The sequence below is a fragment of the Clytia hemisphaerica genome, unplaced genomic scaffold (assembly GCF_902728285.1).
Source record: "Clytia hemisphaerica strain Z4C2 unplaced genomic scaffold, Clytia hemisphaerica genome assembly, whole genome shotgun sequence".
Classification (NCBI taxonomy): Eukaryota; Metazoa; Cnidaria; class Hydrozoa; order Leptothecata; family Clytiidae; genus Clytia; species Clytia hemisphaerica.
Genome location: NW_027104020.1, coordinates 87,331 through 106,469, shown reverse-complemented (window position 1 = coordinate 106,469; position 19,139 = coordinate 87,331). Strand labels below are relative to the sequence as shown.

Sequence of the window (19,139 nt, the reverse complement as noted above, 5' to 3'; positions counted from 1 at the left end):
TTTTACCATTTTCCTGTTAGCACCTTTTCTCGGGATTGGCTCATTAGTTTTTTTTAATTTTTTGCACAATGATACAAAATAGCAATGCCTGAAAAGTGACGGAGCCCGATTTTTGAAAAAAAAATTTGGGGGGCAAATTTGGGCCAAAAACTACCTAAAAATAAGGTTTTTTGGACTTTATGCAAAATTGCTTCATTAGTTTTTCTTGATTTTTGGCAGGAAAGATAGAGTGCAAGGTACCCTAAAATGTGGCTGAAGTAATTTTTCTCGGAAAATTCTTTTTCGATCGTCGTAAAAGTACGGATTTCGTCGTTTTTTTGGGGAAATTCCCTTTTACCATTTTCCTGTTAGCAGCTTTTCTCGGGATTGGGCTCATTAGTTTTTTTAATTTTTGCAACAATGATACAAAATAGCAATGCCTAAAAGTGACGGAGCCCGATTTTTGAAAAAAAATTTTGGGGGGCAATTTGGGCCAAAAACTACCTAAAAAAAGGTTTTTTGGACTTTGTGCAAATTGCTTCATTAGTTTTTTCTGATTTTTGGCAGAAAGATAGAGTGCAAGGCACCCTAAAATGTGTCTGAAGTAATTTTTCTCGGAAAATTTTTTTTCGTCATAAAATTTTCAAAAAAAGACGACCAAGTTACACAATGATAAAAGAAAATAAATCAGACGTTTTTGCATTCTAAAACTTATTGTGTTTAATCAATAAAAAAAGTAAAATGTAGAACACCTACTTTTATCTGATTTTGATCAACAGGTAGGTCCATTCAGCATGTTGCTTGTTATTTTAAAATTGGCAATCGCCATAGCCTTTACATGATTAAGAGCATTTTTCCGTAACTAAACACTTAAATTTTGAAACTGAAGGGTCGAAAGGGTTTAAAATCTTCATCAGAATTATTTTAATTTAATTTTAACGAAATTTTCCTCAGATCTTTGGTTCTAGACTGGATAAAGTCGATGTAGGGCTGGGTGTACCTCAAAACCCATATCTGATGTATTTTATGAATTTTTGCCAGATTTCTTCGCCTTTTTCGACGAATTTTCTTCCATTTGTTATAATTCAACCTTCCTTTATATAACAAAAGGTCATTTAGACAGCTAATTATCATTTTTAATGACAGAAACGAAAATACTGATGCATCATGTAATTATGCTTCTGTTTAATTTGATAGGTCCATTTTTAACGTTTTTGAGCACTTTCAGAAACTAACTTTTTGATTTAATTGAGCATAACTTTTGATCTACTGAATCAATTTTAATAAATGACCCCTCAAAATTTAAGTTTATCTTTCTTCTTTCCGATGAAATAAGAATGGTTCTTTTAAAAATGTTATATTTCGAGAAAATTAGTTTTAAAGAGAGAAACTTTTTTGTGGTGCACCCGGTATAAGAGCATGAAACTTAGATGGCCAAGGCGATGGCATGACAATACTCACATAATGGTGAAAATAAGAACTTTTTAAGAACTTTCTTAGGCCTAAAACGCTTTTGTGAAAAAGTGTGTATTTTTTTCTAAACCGCCTGATTTGGATTCTGTTTACTCATGGGTGTCAACAGGAAAATTTCCATACCCGGAAATTTTAAACAACCCCCGTTTATAAAAATTGTAAATTTTTCTAAAACGTTTTATTGCTTTGATTTAAAAAAAAAGATTTTTCGCATCTCTATTGTCAGCTTTAAACACCAGTAGGTCAAATCAGCATTCCTGCTTGTTTTGATGTGACTTAAAATGAGCTTCATGACTCTTCTCCTGATTTAAGTTATTTTAAATTAAATTTTTCTTAAATCTTTAAGACCGGTCCATCCTAAGCCAATTACAAAATTTTGTGCCGAGAATATTTTGTAATAGAGCAGGATTTTGAAGAAATTCTTTTACATTTTGGGAATGTTTAAGACTCGCAATTCTTATGTTTAAACGATTGTTATGAACCTATTCTGCTCGACAATCTTCTCTTTATTTGTAACGATGCAAAACGAAACCGCAAGCTATATCAGATGACTTTTTATACGTTTCTATTTAGAATTTATGAAATCATATTTTTATCATTTTGCATTGTTTATTATTGTAAATTTTGAAACGTCGTAATATACACCATGTTCTATCTGTAAATTCCTAAATCTTTTTTCTGGAGTGTCCTCAATTTTTCGCAATTTATAACTAACCTTATTTTCATCTTTCTAGCGCCTACCTTTAAAGAGTTCAGCATCCAAAAATTATCTTTTTGAAAATTATTAGTAGGTTTGGGTTTGAAATAGATTCAGGTCCATTTTCTCTGAAATTTACATACGTCACACCTAATGTAAAACTGTGGAAATTTACAGAGGGGTCGTGTGGCGCTGATTTGAGTTGATACTACAACTATTCTTTGATGTTATTAACTTACTTTACCGACTCGTTCGTTAAAAATGTCTTAATTATTCTGAAATCTGACACGATCTGCCTATCTCACTTCTATCTCACTTCTGACATCAAGAGTTGATCAAGAATGAGCCTGTGTCATGATTTGATCATCAGTAAAGAAACGTGTAATTGAATCAAGTAGTGTATAAAGGGGGGGGGCGTACGAGGTTTTGAATTACCGCCTTCCCGGCCATTTTTTTGAAAATTACCGTTATCCCGTCCAAAATTTTCGAAAATACCGGTAAATTTTAAATTTATTATTTGACTTGTTTTTGGACTTTTTAAAAAGTGAATTTTGACTTCCAAAGCTTAACTTGAGAACTACTGAACCAAATTTAAAGGTCATCAGCTTAGCCTAGTTTGCTAAGAATATATTTAGTACTGGTAAAAAGCTCCAATGTGAAGCAGAGTACTGTTAGTTTAAATTAAATTGAAAATACCTTGGTACTGTAAGATTAAAATGTCTTCTTATACAATTTGATTTCTTCAGAAACGGTCGCTAAGAATACCTCTGACTCAACACCCTTTGTCCGTTATCAGAAATAAAAATCAAAAATTTGGGGTCTATAAGAATGTTATCAAATTTTATCTTCAGGATCTTATTAAGTAATAGAAAAATTAATTTTCAGTGTCCACAAACTTCGTTACTTTTATTGATGGATGGAGTGATAAGATGAGATTTGCAAAGCGTATCATTGAGGAGTGATCATATCAAAATCAATGCGTTATTAAAAACCTTAAGACAAGTTCAGTGGCAATATGAGAGAGTTAAAAATTTACGAAGAGTGATGATTTTCTAATAAAGAATTTAGAACCACTCAGACCGCTACTGATTCCTCTGGGATGTCGCAAAGACCAAAGTATTAAATAGTTTAGACAGGATTTTCGATCCATTTTTTGGCAAATAACCTATTTAAAAAACATTTGTTTGATGAGTTCACCAAGATTTTGGCGATTTGGTTCAAGACATATCCCAATAACATACTATTTTGGAATATTGACTGGATTCGAGTCACGTCTTCGAGTTTTCAAACTTTTTTCAGTTTCGTTCTAATGAACACTTAAAAGAAAAAATTTTGAGGCTTATCTAAAAAAGACGAGAGATTTTATCTCTACCAAATAGCAAGAAAAATAAAAGTTTGATTAATTTAAAATTGAATTAAAAACCTCTCTCGAAACTAAAAAATCGAGAGACGGGGGGTATAAGATGAGCTGATCGAAAATTTTATGTACCGTCTACGTATGACTTTTACCGAAATATCGTTGTTTTTTATAAGAATTACTTCATCCCGGACGAAAAATCAAGTGTTTTACCGTCACCGTTGCTCTTGCATAATACCGTTTCCCGAACACTTTTTATTGTTTTTACCGCCTCCCGGCCCTAAATTAGACCTTATCCCGAGTACCGCCAGATCGTACGGCCCCCCTATAAAATGTAACTGTCTTGAGAGAAGTAAAATATTATCTTCCTTTATTAGATTATTAGATATTGAGAAACTTTTGACATTTCTTCAAAATTTGAGAACGTGTTGCTTGATTACATTTACTTAACATTGTATCTTGTTGTATCGTTTAACATAAGTGATGATGAATAAGGGATATGAGAAATGGCAAGGGATAGATGTTCATCTCATTCCATCAAAGAGAAGAGATATGAACAGAAAAGTTTGTGTGGGTGGAGGAATCGCTCTCCTCTCCACCCTCATCATCATACTGGCTGTTGTGTTAAGCACTCCATCTGATGATGACGTCCCGAATAATGATGACGTCATCGTCCAAACACAAGCAGGTACATTTCAAGGTTTCAAAGAAACAAACAACAACAAGGTGTCGTACCGTTTCAAAGGTATTCCGTTTGCTGAACCACCCGTTGGACGGCTCCGTTGGAAACCACCTGTTCCAAAGAAGAAACTCTCTGACATCTACATCGCCAACATTTCAAATACTCTATGTATTCAATACAACCCTCCACCTTTTCCACCGGTGGAGAGAGAACCTTCAGAAGATTGTCTTTATCTTCATATTCACACACCGACATTGGATGAGAATGCTAATCTACCAGTCTTCGTGTGGATTCATGGAGGGTACCTGATGAATGCTTACGCTGATTTACCTGGATATTATCCTGATGGTGAGTTTGCTTCAGAAATGAACGTTGTCGCAGTCAGCCTTAGTTACCGGTTGAATGCGTTCGGTTGGCTAAGTCTGGAAGAACTGTGGCAAGAAGATGTGTCGTACGGAAACTATGGTTTGATGGATCAAATCCTTGGACTGAAATGGGTGAAGGAAAATATGCGAAATTTCGGTGGAAATCCAGACTTAGTGACTGTCTCAGGTCAAAGTTCTGGTGGTACTTCAGTCATTGCATTAGCAGCATCACCTTTAGCGGATGGTCTTTTCAAACGTGGTATACCGATGAGCGGTTCGCCTTATTTTCCAAGAAACTTTACCGAAGCTGCAAAAGATAATCGAATTTTTATCGGGCGATCAAGATGCCAAAATTTTGCTACTGCGAAAGAAATTCGGGAATGTTTTTATAGTTTGACACCAAAGGAAATTGTTGATTCCATACCCGGCACTGTCTATCCGAACTGGGCTATGCTTGACCTGTTCGATTTTCCAACGAAAGATTTATTTGTTGGTTCTGTTTTAGTGCTTGATAAATTAACCTTACCTTTGTCTCCTACGGACAAGAGCGACTTCAAAGCCCAAGTTGATCTTCTCATCGGAACTACTGCACAAGAAGTTGGTCTGCAACCCGTACGCTTTTTTAACGAACATAAAAACATGACTGACTTCTTTGAGGAGAAGTTGAAGCCCTTTCAAAGTATCGACGTTCAAGATGTATACCGAGCGTACGAGAATGTCTCCACTTACGTCCAAACGGAGATTTCTCCGCAATATTTGTTCGAAACCATCGTGACAGACGCTCGAGTGGGTTGTGCTACCGACCAATTTGTTAAAGATATCAGGCGGCACGTTTTGCGAGAAAATACATACCGATATGTTTCTGCGTGGAAAGCTGATAAAGTGATCGACATCTTCGCTACGTTCCATGATGCTGCCCACGTCACCGATGCTATTGCGCTCTTTGGTTTTAAGTGGTGGAAGAAAAATCTACAAACCATGACAGAATCGGAACGGAATTTCATGTTAACCATTCGGAGGGTGTTCAAACAGTTCATGGTGGAAGGTGTGGTGGAAGGAACGATGGCTGGTCAAACGATCGTTTTTAACGGTGATGGAGATGTGGTCCGTTTGGAAGATGATTATCATCAAAAACAATGTCTAATGTGGAACGACCCTGATAATGGGTTCTTACCTTACGTATGGACTAATTAAAGAAACATGTTATTAGTTGCTACAATGTATTTGGTAGTCAGAGTGAACTAATGTTTTCATGACTTGAATCTCGATACCGCATTGTAATGATGGTCATAATGTGTTTAGCATCTTAAAAACGTTTTCGTTATTTCGTTTCTTCTTTACGCTATTCACAATATTTTGACGCTTCGATTTAACTTCGATATAAAATTCTGTCTGAGTAGTATTCTAAATTCTTTTACTTTTAAGCCAAATGAATACTGAACGGGAATGAAACGCTTTTACAAATTTTCTTTTTCGCCATTTATAATAAAAAAGCCCTCGTCAGTACGACTTTCAGACCAGTTTTCTCTTGACATTGAATATCACAATACACGCTTTTTTTTATAAGAATAGTATGCTTTGGCTGAGGGTCAAGTATTCTTAAGAAAGTGCCAAAATTAAGGGTAAAATATTCTTAACGTATTCTTACTTTTTTAGACTTGACTTTTTTTACAAACATGAGAGTTTTGGACTTTTGAGTGAACATTTGAGTTAAAATTACATTTCTTCCTAAGCAATTTTTTCTGTTAACAAAATACAAAATGACTGTATTCTTATCAAATTCTGTGAAATTCACCCTAGGGTATTCTTAGGGTATTCTTACCATTTGGCCAATTTTCACCCTGATATTCTTATAGAGGATATTCTCATAATAACTGCGTATATATTCCTTACTTGTAGATTTTCCCAATTTTGAAAAAGACATAGGTCTAAATATCGTTTTAAAAATGTGTTATGTTTTATTTTTATCATTTTAATGTACGCGTTTTTGTATTATATCTTATTAATTTTAAATGATAGGATCAGAGAGATGATTCTAATTGGATATTTTTTCTCAATTACACTCTTTTTATTTTACTTAAGAACAATTTTACAAGAACAATGAGGCTCAAAATTACCAAAATATAAGAACAGTTTAAGAACTCCTGAGCCTGAAATTGCTCAATTTCAAGCAATTTACAGGTCAAAGTAGTCAAAATTGGGTAAAAAGCTTGAAATACCTTAATTACAACTTATAAATAAATACAGAATAAGAACAATTCGAGGCTCAAAGTGCCCAAAAAATAAGAACAGCCAAGCGTGATAAAAAATTAGCTGGTTCTTATAAAAAAGAAAAAAGAGTTCATTTGATTCTCTCTTTCAATGATATTTTCAAGAGCACTATAAGATTGATGGAGTATGAAAATATTTCCCTGGCTCCTTGACGACATTATACATCTCTTAGCAGCTAAAAATTCTTCACACTTCTTTTTTCCTTGGTTTATAAGAATAACTAGGGAAATGAGGCACAAAATGGAACATAACGAGAATAAAAGCTAACTTTAAATCTTGAATGATTTGATTTTAGTCAAGCTTAGAAAGATGAGCTTAGTGGGGAATAACAAGAAGTTCGGACTGGCTTTTTAGTAACTCAACAACGACAACGAAGGATCAGTTCTAGAGAGACAGTGTTGATATTTCTTACAGCAAACGATCATATTTTCATATATTTATGATTGCTATTATTGACAAACTGTCTTGTTTGTTTGTGCCTGTCCACTTTGAACTTTCTTTGCTTTTTATCAGATCAATCGACAATCTAATTTTGTATACTTTTTTTAACTCCATAGAAAAATAGATAAAAATAATACAAATGAAAGAATGTCCAAAACACGATATGGGCCTTTACCTCAATTTTCGGAGTCTGACAGTGATATAGACATTTTCAATGCGAGAGGAGGCCCTCCTCCATCTTCACCACAGAGACGCTTGAAATCGAATAGCAAAAGAACATTGTTCATTGTATTGGTTTTGATTGTTTTAGTGGTAACTATCGCAGTAACTGTTGCTTTGGTTAAAAAGTCACCTGGTCAACAATCTGTGGTTAAAACGAATGCTGGCACGTTCAAAGGTTCAAAAACTGTACACGATTCAAATACTGTTCATAGTTTTTATGGAATCCCATACGCAGAGCCACCAGTCGGTGAGAGGCGATGGAAACCACCTGTTCCAAAAGCCAAGTTGAGGGACACTTTCACATCGAATAACGCTGACGTCATGTGTATCCAATACCCGCCCAATCATTTCGGGAAAACTGCTGTGGAACCTTCTGAAGATTGTCTTTATCTTCACATTCACACACCGACTTTGGATGAGAATGCTAATTTACCGGTCTTTGTGTGGATTCACGGAGGATATTTAATAAACGGGTACGCTCACATGAGAGGGTATAACCCTCACCCCCGATTCACCTCTGAAATGAACGTCGTTAGTGTTAGTGTTAATTACCGCTTGAACGCTTTCGGTTTTTTGACGTTGAAAGAGTTTTGGGCAAAAGACATTTCGTATGGTAACTATGGCTTATTAGATCAAATAATGGCTTTGCAATGGGTTCAAAGTAACATTCAGAAATTCGGTGGAAACCCAGACTTAGTGACCGTAGCCGGTCAAAGCTCTGGTGGAACATCTATATATGCATTAGCAGCATCACCTTTAGCGGATGGTCTTTTCAAACGTGGTATACCGGTGAGCGGCTCGCCTTATTTTCCAAGAGATTTTACCGTAGCTGCCAAAGATAATCGGATTTTTATCGAGCGATCAAGATGCCGAAATTTTACCACCGCGAAAGAAATTCGGGAATGTTTTTATAGTTTGACACCAAAGGAAGTTATTGATTCCATACCTGGTACTGTCTATCCGAATTGGGCGCAAGAGGATCTTCAAAATTTTCCGACCAAAGATTTGTTTGTTGGTTCTCTGTTAGTAGTGGATCCAGTGGTTTTACCTGTTCCTGCCAATAATGTGAGCGTTCTTACTTCTTTGAAACATGGAGTTGATCTGTTGATTGGAACGACAGCACAGGAGCCAGGCATTGGTCCTTCCAAACACTTTCAGAGTAAAGAGGTGTTGATGGAATTTTTGTCTAACCACACTAAACCTTTTGGCACACTGAGCATCGCTAACATTTCATCTTCTTATGAAAACCTCACCACTTACGTCGACTCTAAAGTAACAGCGCAATTTCTTTACGAAACCATAATTAGTGATGTGCGCGTTACCTGTCCTACCAACCGATTGGTCAAAAATTTCAGAAAGAGCGCCCTTCGAAACAACACGTACCGTTATGTGTCTGCATGGAAACCTAAACGAGCGCTTACTTTGATGAATGGGCTCATCCATATCACCAACGCTGCTCACGTCACCGATGCTATGGCTTTGTTCGGTTATGAAATGGCAGACGACCATAAAATGACAGAATCGGAACGGAATTTCATGTTAACCATTCGGAGGGTGTTCAAACAGTTCATGGTGGAAGGTGTGGTGGAAGGAACGAAGGCTGGTCAAACGATCGTTTTTAACGGTGATGGAGATGTGGTCCGTTTGGAAGATGATTATCATCAAAAACAATGTCTAATGTGGGACGACCCTGATAATGGGTTCCTACCTTATGCTTGGATCAATTAGTAAATATCCATCAATAATTTCAACTAAATGTGAAATGTTATGAATCATCATGCACTTGAGGAGGTCTGCTATTTTTCAATTGTTTTATACATGATGCATCATTTTTATTTCGGATGATTTTCAAGCGCTGCTATTATTTTTGAGCATTTGATTAAAGCCAATTTTGTTAATTTGTTTTGGCTGAAATGAAAAGATTGAGGTATGTTGAAGCTCTCTTTCTTTCTTTTGTAACAGTTTTTTGATGGCCTTGTTTGTATTTTTCTTTTGGGAATTTCACCTCACTACAGCGCCATATTATAGTATTCATATCGTGTTGGCTGATCAATTTGCATTTTGTTTTGGTAAGTTTGACCGGTGAATAGACCACAAAAACAAATTAACATCTTCCTCCTCTAAGTGTTCAGTCAATACAGATCACTGTATTCATTTATTTATTTATTTAACATATAGGGAAATATTTTTGGTACAATTTTTCATTCATAAACATAGCTTAGTTATATTTTTGGGGTTTTATTGTTGTTATATTTCAGTTATTTAATTCATGATTTTTTTTAAGTAAGCTTTCTAAATATGGAAAACCTCAATCGTCTGAAAAGGGAATTTTTTCCAATAAGACCCGAATAACTTATTACATAAGAACACGCCTTGTCACACATCCAATTAGCCCTGGAAAGATCGGCTAAAATCATCCTGACTATAAGAAAAGTGAAGGGCACTAACAACAGCACATACATTGAGAGAGCGCCATCCCTATTGACATTTTGGGCAGAGGTATAAATTCAATATCATCATTGGATAACTTGTAGATTTCAATTTCGTTTGATTTTAAATTTACATCGAAAAAATGTCAAGAATATTCGTCGCTAAAGCCTCTTTTAATCCGAGTAAGGTAAAAAAAACAGGTGGTATGACCTATGGTATCGGGGTGGGACTCAACAATCTGTGATGCACCTAGATGGCCCTTGGAGTAGGGTTAGTTCGGAAAATATTTGTATCGGGAATATCGGGACAATTATGTAGTATATTTATTGATATATAGAAATTATTGAATTTTGTGCAAATTTGTAAAGCAAGTAGTATATTTTTGTAGTGGTGATAATATTTTTGAATACTGATAAGAAGTTTTTCAATTTTGAAAAATATCTTTTGCAATTATAATTCGCTATTTCAAAAACAGTGACTTTTAGAAGACTTCGACATAACATGCCTTAACTGGATTATATTTTTGCATATCTCTTTAGCATGTATATTTTATAGTGATGTTGATATATTTTAATGTCACCAAATTCTTTCAAATTAATTCCAAATAATTCCGCGCTAAAGTTGTCGACCTCCGGACAATTAAAAGTAATTTGATTTTAAAAGGGAATGTCGTGCGCATGTTTGTAATAATTGCGCCAATTCGTAATACCCGCGCTTTTCTTTTCGTGCAAGATGAGCATAATATAAGCACTTTCGTCTCTTTGTAAAACGAATGAATATTTTACAAAGAAAAGAGAATATTATGTAACAGACATTGAAAGCCTTATAGCCTTATATTGCTCTCATATGAAAACGTGTAGCATTCAAGGGTCAAAAAGTTGAGAACATCTTAGTAATTTCAAGACATACAATTTCTTAGGGACCGAAATACCAGTACTTAAAACACTTTAAGTAACAGCAACGTTTTTAAGAACGTTTCTAGGCTTCGAATCCAAAGCTTATTCCAAAGTATTACATTCCTGCGCAGGTCAGAAATTACAAAAAAGCGCAACGGTTATAACAAATTTGCGTAGGTATTACAAATTGGCGCAAAAAGTAATACAAATTAGCGCAGGTATTATGAATTGGCGCAATTATTACAAAAGTGCGCACAATAGGGAGTATCAAATATATTCGGAGCTTGCAGGTGTTATCTTTTAATGACAGTCGCTTTTTAATGATGCTACTTCGATTTTCCTTCTGAATTATCGCATTTTTTTCTTTTTAGTTAATAAATAATTTACATATAACAAACTATCAGGATGGGTATTCCAAAAGATCCATGTGGATTTGTTTGCTTCATGGTGACGTACTCTGCTATTCTTTATGCTGACTACTGCATCATCATTGAAGTGTTGTTACCTACTTTAATCGACAGGTATCAATGTTCTATTCCACATCTTCTTCATGTTTTCCACAACAAATTTGTGTCATTTCAGGCTGATGTTGTTCGGATCTGTTCGATGATCTGTTCTCACTCTCTATTTTTATCATGACGTACACTTTTTCACTGCTTTTATTTCTTTGTATATGAAATGCACAATGGTTGCGTTTTTTTTCCAGTTTATGGGGTACTTTCCACGTGGTGGCATTCAACATATTCATCTTTCTGATGGTGTTGTCGCATATCAAGGCTTCTTTCACTGACCCTGGTAAGAACGTCTTCAAACGTCTCTGACCCCTTCTCAAATGTTTTCCCCGTTTTTCAAGATCGTAAGAGAAAATTTATTGGAAAATAATAAAGTTTAGTACGTGAAATTTTCGTTTGTCGTTCCAAATGAGACCCTTGTTCTACGTAGTGTTATTGAAAGAAAAGACTTTTTTAATTTCAACGTTATTCAATCTCCATAATGCGGTGCATGTACCCATTGACGTTAACTTTAATGCTTCTTTTTAGGGAAAGTCCCATTACCAAAAATAGCGGTGGACTTTTCCGAAGCTCGAAGGGGAAGTCGCAAGAAGAAGAAAGGAAAGGTAGTGCAATCCGTCATGGTTTAATACTTTACGTGGATAGCCTGGTGATCATCCTGATTGGCTCTCTATGAATTTAGTGGATATTGGGAGGAGCGTGCATTCGAACGGAGAAAACTTGGTTTTAGGACTTACGCCTTAGGCTAATAGGCCATGTTAACCTTTTTAACTTCTATCAAGAGCTACAAAGGCTTCAGAGTTCCGACTCTATCAGTTATACTGTACCGTCTGTTAATGGTTGTTCATTAGTGATAAGCTATACCTTCTTCCTTTCTTTCCGTTGCTTTCAGACGAATGATGAATGGACAGTTTGTAAATATTGTGAAATGTTCCGTCCACCGCGTGCCCATCATTGCAGGTATCCTTCCATTATTAACCAGCCTAAACTTAAAGAATTTTAAACTTTATTTGGTCTAAAGTGTCTTTGTTATTCAAATACTGTGATCCTCATACTTTAGGTATGTAGTACCACAATGGAACCTCTGTAACTCGAATGTGTGCTCAAATTTTCTGGTCCCTCCAGTTAACAATGCTTTATAAACCAATCTCTATAACTCAAAATTTCCATAATTCGAAGACTGCATAATATGTCCCTTTTTGGGTGAGTTTGTTCACACTCCCTTATGCTACACTAGAATAGCGTGTATTGTTTCGAATTCTTATCATTCCTTGACAGTCGACTTTCTCATTCTAGAACTTCTTTTTATTCCAGGGTGTGTAAAAGATGCATTAGAAAGATGGACCATCACTGTCCCTGGTACGGTTGATTTCTTCTTTCCTACATGTTTTTTTTTTAAAAGCATGTGAAAGTCAGTAAGATAATGATACCATAAGCCCCTTGGTCCAGGGAGGGGTCGGTACTAAAATCTCAGACATCATGACATTTAGTGACGTGGTCGTACTGCGAAAAAGCTCAAAAATCATTTTAGTACCATGTGTACTAAAATACCAAAAAGGGTGGTCCCTTAAAGAGATTTTTGAAAAATCTTAGTATTTTGTTCTAAAAATCAGCCAAAATAGAGCATTTTTTTAACAATTTTGGAAAAAATTTGATTTCTTTTTTCAGGAATTTTCGAAAAAATCTTCAGAAATCTTTCAAAATTTTTCCAAATTTTTAAATATTTTTTAAAAATATTTTTATGTACAGTTCAGCACAGTTTAGTAATAAAATTATATTATTTTGCAGATTGATGCACTAAATTCGACTAGGTTTGTAACAATGGAGTGTGATTTTTTTCGTGCCTTGCGTGCCTTCGTGCCCTTCGTGCCTTTTGAAAAAAAGTTCGTGCCTTTCGAAAAAAAGTTCGTGCCTTTCGAAAAAAAGTTCGTGCCTTTGAAAAAAAAGTTCGTGCCTTTCGAAAAAAAGTTCGTGCCTTTGAAAAAAAAGTTCGTGCCTTTGAAAAAAAAGTTCGTGCCTTTTGAAAAAAAGTTCGTGCCTTTTGAAAAAAAGTTCGTGCCTTTTGAAAAAAAGTTCGTGCCTTTTGAAAAAAAGTTCGTGCCTTTTAAAAAAAGTTCGTGCCTTTGAAAAAAAAGTTCGTGCCTTTGAAAAAAAGTTCGTGCCTTTTGAAAAAATTTCGTGCCTTTGAAAAAAAGTTCGTGCCTTTGAAAAAAAGTTCGTGCCTTTGAAAAAGAAATTCGTCCCTTTTGCAAAAAAGTTTGTGCCTTTCGGAAAAAAATTTCTAGCTCTTCTTTGAGTTCTTTCATAGACTATGCTATAGTCTAAGACGAGTTGATTTTAATTTTTTCACTTTTTCTTTGCATCCGTGCCAATTTGCACGCGTTTGTTGACTTCTCAAATCCTTTTTTGTCTTTTTATCTTGAACTAAACATTCGAAAGCACATTCGTTAATATGCAATGTCTTCTTTTTTTTCTCATTTGTGTAATTCCTGTGATTATTTTTCTAATAATCAAAAGTTAGTTATAAATTTTTATGAATTATGACAAGAATTTCAAAGACAAAAAGCAGCTGAAATTTGTTTTAAAATATAAATACCCCTGCTCGCCAAAACTACTTATAGTTTATATGATTTAAAGGCGTTCTAATAAAAAAGTATGTAGTTTAAATCACCACCCTTCTTTATAGTTTTTTATAAACCTAATGAAGCTTCGGTTATTTTGTTTGTCATTAATTATTTTTTTCGAAAGGCACGAACTTTTTTTCAAAGGCACGAACTTTTTTCGAAAGGCACGAACTTTTTTTCGAAAGGCACGAACTTTTTTCGAAAGGCACGAACTTTTTTCGAAAGGCACGAACTTTTTTTCGAAAGGCACGAACTTTTTTTCAAAAGGCACGAACTTTTTTTCGAAAGGCACGAACTTTTTTTTGCACTTTTTTTCGAAAGGCACGAACGAACTTTTTTTCAAAAGGCACGAACTTTTTTTCAAAAGGCACGAACTTTTTTTCAAAAGGCACGAACTTTTTTTCGAAAGGCACGAACTTCTTTTTCAAAGGCACGAACTTTTTTTTCAAAGGCACGAAGGGCACGAAGGCACGAAAAAAATCACACCATTTTACCATTTTGGTAAATTTAAAGCTGTAAAAGGGCAAAAGATGGGTGGTATCTAGGTTAAATTGCTCAAAATAATTTTATTACATGTGTACTAAAATAACATCTTCGAAAAATAGGTGGGGGTATGTCAAAAATTAGCGAAAATCCTTTTAGTACTCATGTATGTCTTACATTTTAGTACCGACCCCCCCCCTGCTTGGTCAGGCTCGTGTATGCTTAAGTTCTCAAAGCATCCAGGCATATATTATGCTTATTATATGCTTATGATTCACCCCGAGCCAAGTTTTTAGTGAATTTTCTAAAATGTTGTAAAAATTTGTTCAGATTTTGGGAGCGATGGATTGTAGCTAGCCGTGGAATGTCTTTTTTTACTTGACCTCTACCAAACCTTTTTTAAAAAGATAAAAAAATGAAACTTGAAAATTATTTCAGGCTGATATATATGCTTATGTTATGCTTAGGAATTCTGTAAATCTGAACTTTCATATGCTTATAAGTGGTATGCTTATAAAAAAAACATGTATGAGTAAAAAAAATTGTTTTTATTCTATGCTTAAGCGGAAAACAGACTTGACTTTTTTCTTGTTTTAGGATAAATAATTGTGTTGGTGAAAGAAATCAAAAATATTTCATCCTCTTCTTGTTCTATACAGGTAAGTGGGTTCGAAAGTATCATTTAGACTTCTTAAAATATGATCCAAAGATTCGACTTTATTTTCTCTCATTGCTGAATTTCAAAGTTGTAATTGTATTATTCCTTTTCAAATAGGCCATTCCATTTTATGACCATACAGGGGGTGGACGAACATTTCCAGGGGGTAATCCGAGAAGACTTTATTTACAGCGGGTCTAAAGAAGTGTTTTTCATTTTTCCAGGGGGTAAAAAGTTATTCTTGAATTTCCAGGGGGTGAACAACTGATTTTAGTTCGTCCACCCTCACTTTAAGACATAAAAAGAATTTTTTCCAACGGTTCTTTTGCAAATTTTGCCATTTTCCAGGGGGTATCTAGACTTCAAGAAAATTATTTTCACTTGAAAAGGTTTGTCCACCCTCCTGTATGGAAATTTTATGGAACAGCCCTTCTACTTGTTTTAGTAAACTTTTGGTCTTTTATATACCACAACAAAACGATTTCGTCAGAGGTTTATTCTGATTATAAATGCTTCTTTTCAACTTTCATTTCCAGTACTATCTACTGTCTATGCTGTAAGTTTGGGCGTTGGGACTTGGTCTTACAAGACCAACGGTTTTACACGAACACAGATAGAAAGTAGAAGGTAATTGTTGTACACGTTTGTAATGCCTCAGTTTTCTTCACTCAACACAAAACCCTTGGAAAGGAAAGTTTATTCGCACAAAAAGCTTGTTAGAGGTGACGAGATTCACTTTTGTAGGCTCGATTACCCAGGGAAAAATCATAAAATCTTGACCACAATGAAAAGCTGCAATCTTTTGAAAAATTTCAACTTTTGACCATAAATTTTTTGAAAGGCTGCAGAATAAATTTGCTTAGAGTTTTTCCTGTGTAATTCACCAATGTTGTGATGGATGATTTAAATTTTGTAGTTCTTTTTTAGGCTGCACATTATAGTGATGTTCGTAGTTTGCGTTTTCTTCTTGTTGTATGTGATATGGATCCTGTACGAACAGGTACCTACCTTCAATTAGTGCGCCTTCAGAGAGCGAGTGTAGAGTTAACTTAAACATTTTCGAATTGCACTCGTATCATGTGACCGCAGTAATCTCTTTGAGATGAATAAGATAGGTTATTATCTGATATTCCGATGGCGAATTTGCGGCCGCCCACGCTAAAGCTCTGAAGAAGCGGGCCAATTTCCCATCGGAGAGGAATGATAGTCGGCCTTTGATGTGCCGCATCCCTAGTCGGGTTCAACTACAATTGTGCGTAAACCTAAAAATATTTCGTCTGGACCCGCCAATCCCCGGAACGAGGGCTGGGTTACCAGGCCTTCCGCTGCAAAATCCTTGACGCGGTCTGTCGAAATTCCGTATAATGTAAACCTTCCAGATGTTGAAAATTTTCCCGACCTTCAGAGCTTAAGCGTGTCGGATGAAAATTTCCGCACCTGGGTCCCAGATAAAAGAGGTTGGGTGTGTCACAATTTGAAATTAAGGCAAGTGTTGATGAGGTTTTGGTGAAAGCTCCCCACAAAACATTTCTGTTTCGATGAATTGGTTCGATAAATACTTTAGGCGTACAAACTTTTGGGATGTTCTGGAGTTTTTATAAGATACTTCACTAATTGGTCATTAGTAATACGCGTTCTTTAGAAAAAGTAACAAAATTGTTTTATTACAGGTTAACGACTAACCAAATCAAAAAAGAGCTTGTAAAAACTCTAGCTTGTCCCAAACTTTTGCGAGCAGAAACTTTCTCGATTTTCGCGAATTTTAACCCTTTTTGCGAAAGTAAATGTCTTTGAAAATTCATGAGAGGACAATTCGCGAAAGTTTATGCTCGCGAAAAAAAAATCGGCAAGTAAAATTTACTCAAATTTCCTCCTTGATGATGACAAGGATAAGATCTAGTGTAGAAAGGATGGAAAAATTTCATCAATTGTGGTTTGAGTACATTTGAACGATCAAAACACTGGTTTTATGCACCGAAAACCTAAAATTTTCTACTTAAAATATACCTCATTCGCGAAAGTTTATGCTCACGAAAATTCGCGAAAGTTTGTACGCCTAAAGTAGGTTAAGAAGATTCTACTCCCACTTTTGTAGAAACTTTCGCATATCCATTGGTGATATATTTTGCTTAAAAGTGAAGGGAGAACGAACAGGAACTGCCCTAAAACATATGAATGATAAATTCTAGGAAATCACTATATATACTGCGCATTTTGTTCTCTGTTCCGTTCTTAAAGATCTAATAATTGACACATCCTTTAAATTTTCTTTGAAGATTTACTCTGTTTTCCATGACACGACGATGGTGGAACAAGTTCAAAATACGGAAGATATGAGCAGATCGCCAAAATCTAAAGTGGCTTTACTCACAGAGGTCTTTGGAGCAGGTTTGTTCGTTCACCATTTCTTATCTTTCAAATGTTCGTCGCAGCTCAACTTGACTCGTCACATTGTTTAAGGTTCATAGGCTAAGGGTAGGAGTAAACAGTCTAGACAAAAATTGTATTTGAGGATGTAGTAGATATCGATATTAAGGAGATAAAAAATCATTCTTTATACGAAAGCACTACTTAATCTATGTAAGTTTTATTACGTAATGATTTTCACCATATATGAAAATATTACTTTAAAGAGATAATATTCGGTAATAAAAAGCTTTCATTTCTTGACGCGCTTGCATGTTTACGTCAGCAATAAAAAAAACAATGAATGTTTTCGCACCCCCAGGAAAATTGTTGTTTCTTTTGTTTAAAAAAGCTGTGTAAGCAAATAATAGAAGATACGTTCGAATATTATCTTTAAGGGAACTAATATTCGCGGGAACTAATTTTAGCGTTTTATGCGTGTCTACCGCGAAAATTAGTTCTGCGAAACGCAAATTTTACCAGAAATCCTTAAAAACATCTAGGAAAATGAAAGAATTTAGGCAAAAAGTGGAATACTGCGAAAAGAAGTTCTGCGAGAATTATTCACGCAAAAATTAGTTCCCTGAAGGTACCCCAAAATTATAGAGTCATCCGCAAAATCTTAATATTTTGCGGACAAGCTCAACGCAGCGAAATTTTATTCCATTAAATTACATTTGTGCCCGTCTCTCCCTTACGTTACGACTTTCGTCACCGGGATCTCTTTTGCCTCGAATTTCAATAGGGTTATCTCCTTGAACTTAGAATCCTTGTTACACGCGCATGGAAGTTAAACGAGGTTCATGCAAAGTAAGATACTTGTACCAAGCTCAAAAAGTTTGCGACGAGTCAACTTGAGATGCGACGAGTCAACTTGAATATTTGCGACGACTCGACTTGAAGTGTCGAATTAATATGGCATAATATGGCGGCGATTTAACTTCATACAAAGTGGCCAGTCGTTTCCCACCACCACAGCTTACTCAAAAGTCAAAATAAAGTGGTCTGTCGGCTTTCTCTCTCTCTCTAAGATTTTGGAAAGCACTCCGTTCGCAAATGCTCAAAAATGAAGCCGTGGCAGAATACTCCAGTACGTTAATTAGCACCCTCTCACCAACTTTTCCTTGCTACCAAACGTAGCTCCTATTTTAGTGGACCTGGTCGCTCTTTGATTTTTTTCAGGCTCGTACATAAAATGGCTTCTTCCTTGGAACACTTCAAATACGATACATTCTCATGAAGGCTACGAAATTGTACAAACTGTTTGAATATTTTTATTTATAAATTGTACTGTATGTTTTACTCCCAATAAATTTGAATCTTTAAAAACTTTGAATCGCTTTAAATGTTTCATTCGTTTTTTTTCCTCAAATTTAATGAAGCGACTCCAACTTTTCACATATTTAAGATGGTTGATATTTTTATTTTGTGACCTTTCGGTATCGTGTATCTTACAGAACAACAACCCCTTTTGTCAACTAGCTATAAGTCAGAAAATCAGGATGGGGACAAGCTTTTTAACAGAATTCTGTTTTGAATTTCCGACAATTGGGTTACGTCAGGGGAGCAGATTTTGTGTAGAAACTTTAGATAGGAAATAGGCTTTTTCCATTCCTGACTTTAGAGTGACTTTAGAGCAGCTA

At 35.3% G+C, this 19,139-nt stretch overlaps 3 protein-coding genes across 3 annotated transcripts in view; all 3 read left to right on the top strand.

Annotated features, from left to right (window-relative positions):
- Positions 1–6,255, top strand: part of LOC136811539 (uncharacterized) — a 40,490-nt gene extending 34,235 nt beyond the window's left edge. The window contains 1 exon segment of the mRNA XM_067068161.1: positions 3,988–6,255. Coding sequence (XP_066924262.1) covers positions 3,988–5,747 — 1,760 coding nt within the window. The 3' untranslated portion in view covers positions 5,748–6,255.
- A 1,091-nt stretch (positions 6,256–7,346) lies between these two features.
- On the top strand, positions 7,347–10,373 carry LOC136811431 (acetylcholinesterase-1-like). Its single transcript, XM_067068034.1, has one exon. The coding sequence runs from the start codon at positions 7,413–7,415 to the stop codon at positions 9,213–9,215; it is 1,803 nt and encodes a 600-aa protein (XP_066924135.1). The 5' UTR covers positions 7,347–7,412; the 3' UTR covers positions 9,216–10,373.
- An 811-nt stretch (positions 10,374–11,184) lies between these two features.
- LOC136811454 (palmitoyltransferase ZDHHC3-like) lies at positions 11,185–18,842 on the top strand. Its single transcript, XM_067068063.1, has 10 exons — positions 11,185–11,334; positions 11,520–11,608; positions 11,854–11,930; positions 12,218–12,285; positions 12,640–12,684; positions 15,030–15,091; positions 15,627–15,717; positions 16,018–16,090; positions 17,367–17,478; positions 18,679–18,842. Exons 1-10 carry the CDS (start codon positions 11,219–11,221, stop codon positions 18,762–18,764), a joined length of 819 nt encoding a protein of 272 aa, XP_066924164.1. The 5' UTR covers positions 11,185–11,218; the 3' UTR covers positions 18,765–18,842.
- Positions 18,843–19,139: the final 297 nt, after the last annotated feature.